General features: G+C 47.6%; 1 protein-coding gene across 1 annotated transcript in view; it reads left to right on the forward strand.

The window, feature by feature from the left end:
- The window catches only part of LOC119300473 (berberine bridge enzyme-like 27), a gene marked incomplete at its 5' end in the record, with an annotated part of 7,450 nt that extends 2,358 nt beyond the window's left edge, over positions 1–5,092 (forward strand). The window contains one exon of the mRNA XM_037577418.1: positions 4,886–5,092. Within this exon, the coding sequence (XP_037433315.1) occupies positions 4,886–5,092 (207 nt within the window). The remainder of the gene's footprint in view (positions 1–4,885) is intronic.
- Between the last annotated feature and the right edge of the window lie 1,643 nt (positions 5,093–6,735).

Here is a 6,735-nt window from a genome sequence, read left to right on the forward strand (position 1 = left end):
GGGGGTTAATTTAGGTGTTTCATATATTGTGTTAGCTAGCTATAATTAATAGAGAGAAGTGTCCTCTCTTATGTCCGTGCTTGGTCGACGCTACGTACTATACATACGTATAGAGAGGACTAGACACGCTAGCTAGCTAGTAAGCAAACGAAGGAAACAGAAGATCGTCATGAACATATATGCATACAGAGAGAAGTGATATCGACCACCTCTCCTTCTCCGAGAGATTGGTCGAACAACAAGTTCACTTATATCTATCCGACACTACCAGCTACATATATACAATAATTATCTTTTACAAATATAATCATACGGACTCAGGGTCCACATAGAATTCTCCGTCTTCAGGGATCACGTGGTCAAGAAAGAATGCCGCCAATTCCTCTTGAATTGCTCGCATGCGAGCTGGTGCTAGGAGTTCATCCCGCTTCCGAAACATCTAATTTAAAAAAGAGGGTCAATACATACATACATACATATATATATATATATATATATATATATATATATATATATATATATATATATATATATATATATATATATATATATATATATATGAATGAATGAAACTCAACACAAATGATGGTAATAAAATAAAATTGTGAATGTTGTCATTTACGTACTTCATATTGTTCGTCAGTATAGCCCCGCTCACAGGTCGTGTGGCGGATGGACTCGCAAACGTAGTATCCATAGAAATCATTCCCTTGTTCCTGCCACAACCACTTTACAAGAAATAGAGGTCAATCAAACTGATAAGCAAGAATGCCAAATGGTATTGATGAAACTAGCGCTTGAATGACTAGTAGATGCGCGGAACATGCTACTATAGTACTTACTTTCGGTGTCTAAATTGCAGCTCCTTCGGCAGTCCCGGTGCTTATCTAATGAATTTTCTCCAAACCGTGCCAGACAAAGAAAATAATTACTTGATATATCAGGAAATGAACAAAGTTGCTGATATGGTGGATAATGATCGATTTAACTTACTTCTCGAGTATTTGAGTCATGTCTGCATAGTCCTGGGGATCTTTTCGTCTTGAGTCTAAGACGATTACTAGTCCCTGCTCAAGCTTAATCTCTAGGAGAATATAGTGGAAACTGCACACGCATGCATAACTCATCAATTACATTACTATAACCTTGACTAATATATAAGGGAAACCGAATACGCACAAGACAGTAACACTCACTTGAAGTTGTAAGGAAAAAGTATTATATCTTTGTTTTCATTTATTACGAACGATCGTAGCAAGTTGGCCTCGATAGCTGCGGCATGAAATTTAACCCGAGTTGCATCTATGAGATATGTGTTAATGAACCCAATATCACCGACTTGTCTTTTCTTCAATTCGGCGATCTTCAATCTGCATAATATAGTGAGGATGATTATAAATACATGCAATGAAAGAGCTGAGCTATATAGAGAGACTTAATGACAGAAGTAGTACTACTTACAGACAGTAGCAGGCGACCGTTGTTTTATCGAGGGCCAATTGATTGAAAAACTGATAGAACTCCTCAAATGGAACAGGCAACAGTTCAATTCCAACGAGGTCATGCTCCTTTTTAACTTTCACATACAAAGTACTCCTCCCCCCAGAGTCTCTGCAGATTTTCAAGTACCAATCATGCAATCTTCGCATCATCGTTGATAGAGATCTTTCATCTTTGACGAGAGGCTTCCCGTACTCGTATCTTTGTATCGGCACGTCCATGGGTTCATAATGTACATCGTCGGGCAGGTAATCTGCAAGATTGCTATAATCGGGCACCATCCTCGGATCATTAACGACGTTGTGGCTAGGCACCTTGAGCGGGGGGCACGATTGCTTCGCTTGTTCGCCGAGCTAGGCAATTTGTTTCCCAGCTCGTCGTTCTTTCAGCCTTTGATCACTGACAGTACTTCCCGACCGCTCCGCTTCGGCAAATTCCTTTCCAATAATGCGCTCATAGTTTCCTTTCGGCGGAGGCTTCAGTGGTTTTGTCAGGGCAGCCAGAGTGCGCTTCACTTTCACTGGATCTACCTTCTCCTTCGGAAATGGATGTCTCTTTGCTTTCAACCCTTGAAATCAGTCATCCACTTCGGTTCGTGCGATCTCGGCGTTCTCCTCCGGGGTCCTCTCGTATGGTAACTTCTCTGGAGTCTTCAGAGAAGGACCGAATCTGTATGTCCTCCCGCCTCTGGTTGTACTGCTAGACGCCGGCCGAGCAGACAGAGCGGTTGTCTTCTTTACTTGCTTACGAGGCAGAGGAGAAGGACTACGACGCGCCGGAGCAGCCGGAGCGGCGACAGGTCTCTTCTGTCCTTGCTGACGAGGCGGAGAAGGAGGAGGCTGGCTGCTCGGGCGCGCCGGCGCAGGCGGAGAAGGAGGCGGAGTGCCGCCACGCGCTGGAGAAGGAGCCGGTCGAGTGCCCTGATCGTCACTCGCCGGAGGAGGAGGCGGTGGAGGAGGCGGAGTGCCCTGACTCGCCGGAGGAGGAGGAGGAGGCGGAGGCGTCCAGTTCGGAAGGTTGATGAGCTCCTTCCGCCATAGGCATGGAGTCTTCAGAGCAGACCCCAGTCGAGTCTCCCCTTCACCGGTAGGGTGGTCAAGCTGGAGGTCCTCAAATCCCTCCGTTATTTCATCCACCATCACCCTAGCATATCCTTCTGGAATCGACCGGCAGTGAAAAGTTGCGCCGGGTTCAGTAGGATAAACAGAGCTAACAGCCGCCTTGACCTTCAAATTTATCCATTGCGTCATAAGGTGGCAATTTTGAGACTCCGTGATAGCATCCACGGGATAGCTGGCAGGAGCCGTGAAGGCATGCTCCGGCTGAAGCAGCTCGGTGGAAGCCACGCTGTTTCTGCGCTGAGATGGCGGGGTGGCTTCGGGGGAAGCTTCGGCAGTACGTTTGCTGCGATTTGCTTCTCGTTCCTCTATCGCGTCTACCCTTGCTTGCAGCGCCTGCATTTGGGTCTGCTGCACTTTTTCCTCCTCTCATGGGATTTGTAACCGCCTGTGTCCGGAAACCCAACCTTCCATGGAATGGAGCCTGGCGTGCCTCGTGTCCGTCCAGGGTGCTCAGGATTCCCGAGGGCCATTGTGAGCTTGTCGTTCTCTCTGTCTGGAAAGAACGTCCCTTGTTACGCTGCTTCGATATACTGCTTAAGCTTCCTGACCGGTATGTACATTTGATCGTTCGTCCAAATGCACTTCCCTGTTATAGGGTCCAAGGTTCGGCCAGCCCCGAAGAACCAAGTCCGGCAACGGTCTGGCCAGTTAATTGTCTCTGGTTCGATCCCTTTATCAACCAAATCATTCTCAGTCTTGGCCCACTTAGGCCGGGCTATGAGGTAGCCACCTGACCCCGTGCGATGGTGAAGCTTCTTCTTCGCAACATTTTGCTTGTTTGTCGCCGACATCTTCTTACTCTTTTCCGATGTTTTGTGGGCCACAAATGCGGGCCAGTGATCTCTGATCTTCTCATATCGGCAGTAAGACCTCGTATTCTCACATTCAGTGCATGCACAACACATAAAACCATTCTACTTGTTTGCCTCAGCCGCATCGAGAAACTCATGTATGCCCTTAATGTACTCGCGGGTGTGTCTGTCACCGTACATCCATTGCCGGTTCATCTGCGTGCATTATATATAATTAAGTGTTCAAATTAATAGAAGTTCATCATCACATTAAAACCAAAGTGCATACATAGTTCTCATCTAACAACATATAGCTCTTCAGAGCATCTAATTAATTAAACCATACATTGAAACTATGTAAAACATTACAATGCAAAAACAAATGCGATCATAATCGCAACCAAGGTAACAATTGATCCAACGACATAATGATACCAAGCCTCGGTATGAATGGCATATTTTCTAATCTTTCTAATCTTCAAGCGCATTGCATCCATCTTGATGTTGTGATCATCGACGACATCCGCAACATGCAACTCCAATATCATCTTCTCCTCCTCAATTTTTTTTTATTTTTTCCTTCAAAAAATTGTTTTCTTCTTCAACTAAATTTAATCTCTCGACAATAGGGTCGGTTGGCATTTCCGATTCACATACATCCTACATAAATAAAATCTATGTCACGTTGGTCGGCATAATTTTCATAAACAATAAATGAACCAATAGTTATAAAGATAATATATATACCACATCCGAATCATAGACAGGACGAGGGCCGACGGGGGCGGATACCAAAACCATCGCACTATATAAGATGCAATAATAAAAGTAAAAAAATAATACAAGTATCTATGTAAACATACAAGTAAGAATATTTTTCCTTTCAGAAAGAAGATAACAACAAGAGACTCACCACGGTGGTGCCGGCGATGAGCCCAGCGCGGGTGATCGACGGCGGTGAAGACGGGGACGGGGCGTGACGGACCGCTAAACCTAGACAAATATTATGGAAAATGGAGCTTGGAGAGGAAAAAGCTTAAGTAGTGTGGCTCAGGCATTCCATCGAACACCTTGTGTGCATAAGAGGTGAGCTAGAGCACCACCAAGTCCTCTCCCCCTCGGCCAGAGAAAAACAAAGCACTGGGGTGCTCTTCTCGCGAGCGAGGGGTATATATAGGCATCTCATTGGTCCCGGTTGGTGACATGAGCCGGGACTAAAGGGGAACCTTTGGTTCCGGTTCAAGCCACCAACCGGGACCAATGGTGGTGGGCCAGGAGCGAGGCTCATTGGTCCCGGTTCATCCCACCAACCGGGACCAAAAGGTCCAGATGAACCGGGACCAATGGCCCACGTGGCCCGGCCGGCCCCCTGGGCTCACAAACCGGGACCAATGCCCATATTGGTCCCGGTTCTGGACTGAACCGGGACTAATGGGCTGACCCGGCCTGGACCAAAGCCCTATTTTCTACTAGTGCGTGAGCAAGAACCCTCGGCGGGCGTACGTCAACTTCCGGGATCTGGACGTCGGGCAGAACGACGAGGCCGACATGTTCAAGGGCGGCGAGGCCTGGGGCGAGCGCTACTTCGTGGGCAACTACCGGCGGCTGGCGGCGGTGAAGGCGGCCGTGGATCCCACCAACTACTTCAGGAACGAGCAGAGCATCCCGCCGTTGCATTGAACGCGAGACGAGGCCGTCAGAAGAGAAGAGCTGAGTGCGCGAGCGAGCGAGAGATGCCATGAATCAATCCTTCGTCATGGGCGGCTACTGCCTACTGGTGGAGATCAGTTTACTTTCCTTTGCTGAAAACGTATAAACAATGGAGTACCATCGAGTTGTATTTTTGTCAACGTTGGTGATAGATGGCTGCTGTAGTGCTGTTGGATGCAGTTTACTATCCTTCTTCAAAACCTGCCCGCGACACGAGCATCCTTCCCAATGCGGTACTTGGGCCTTCCTATCTCAGTTTGGCAGCTCAAGAAAGGTGATCTTCAATTCCTTGAAGACAAGGTGGCAAGTAGGCCAATTACATACAAGGGCAAGAACATCACCACCATTGGCCGAACGATCCTTGTCAAGTCGATGATTACCATCCTTGTGGTCTACTTCATCACGTCACTTGTCATACCGGCATCTACTCTTCGGTATGTCAATAAGCTTGAAAGGGCTTTCCTTTGGACCAGTGCGGACAAGATGACAAGGGCAAAATGCAAAGTCAACTGGGAAATTGTTTGTCGTCCACGTGAATATGGTGGTCTAGGGGTGCTCAGCACGGATAAGTTTGCACGCGCCTTGCGCTTGAGATGGCCTTGGTATGAGTGGAAGGAACCAAGCAAGATGTGGGTTGGGATGGGAAACCCGTGCGACGAGGAGGATTTGAAGTTTTTCTACGCCTCCACAACAATCACAATAGGGAACGGGGCAAGAACTTCATTTTGGGACGCCCCTTGGCTACTTGGACGTGCCCAAGGAGATCGCCCCGCTCATATTTGATGCATCCTCGAGAAAGAATTGGATGGTGCATGAGGCCCTCCAAAATAACGCATGGATTCTGAAGATCAAACCTCCTATCGCTCTATCCACCGAGCACATCCGACAGTTCTTCACCCTTTGGGGTTTAGCGCATGACGTACAACTTGATGAGAGTGTTGATGATGGCATTGTGTGGAAACATTCGACAAATGAGCTCTACTCCGCGGCCTCTGCCTACAAGGCGCAATTCCTTTGCATGGCCTTCTCCTCTTTGGACCAAATGGTGTGGAAGGTTTGGGCGCCGCCAAAGGTTAAGTTCTTCGCATGGTTGGCTATTAAAGATCGCATTTGGATGGCCGATAGGTTGGACAAGCGGGGATGCAAAAATTATGGGTTTTGTCCTCTTTGCAACAGAGTGCAAGAGTGTGGCGCTCACCTCTTTTTCAAGTGTTGTTTTACGTTGAGGCTTTGGGGCTTGGTCAAAGCGAAATTACGACTTGAGAACTTCGACGTCACTTCTTGGCACTTGGATGGCTCCGTAAAAAAGTGGTGGGAAAGTCGTGCCAACGCGGGCACCACTCAGAGGAAGGCCATGGCTTCGCGTATCATGCTTCTCTCATGGAGCGTATGGAACGAAAGGGTCTTCCGCAACAAAAGCGTGCCACCAACCATTTTGCTCAACAACATCATGACCGAGGCAAATCTTTGGATCACCGCCAGGGCTAAAAACCTAGGGTCACTCATGTCGCGAGAGTGTTAGATGAAAATATGGCAACATGTCGCGAGTGTGTGTGTGTGTGTGTGTGTGTGTGGGTGTGTGTGTGTGTGTGTGAGAGAGAGAGAGAGAGAGA

The sequence above is a fragment of the Triticum dicoccoides genome, chromosome 5A (assembly GCF_002162155.2).
Source record: "Triticum dicoccoides isolate Atlit2015 ecotype Zavitan chromosome 5A, WEW_v2.0, whole genome shotgun sequence".
Lineage (NCBI taxonomy): Eukaryota > Viridiplantae > Streptophyta > Magnoliopsida > Poales > Poaceae > Triticum > Triticum dicoccoides.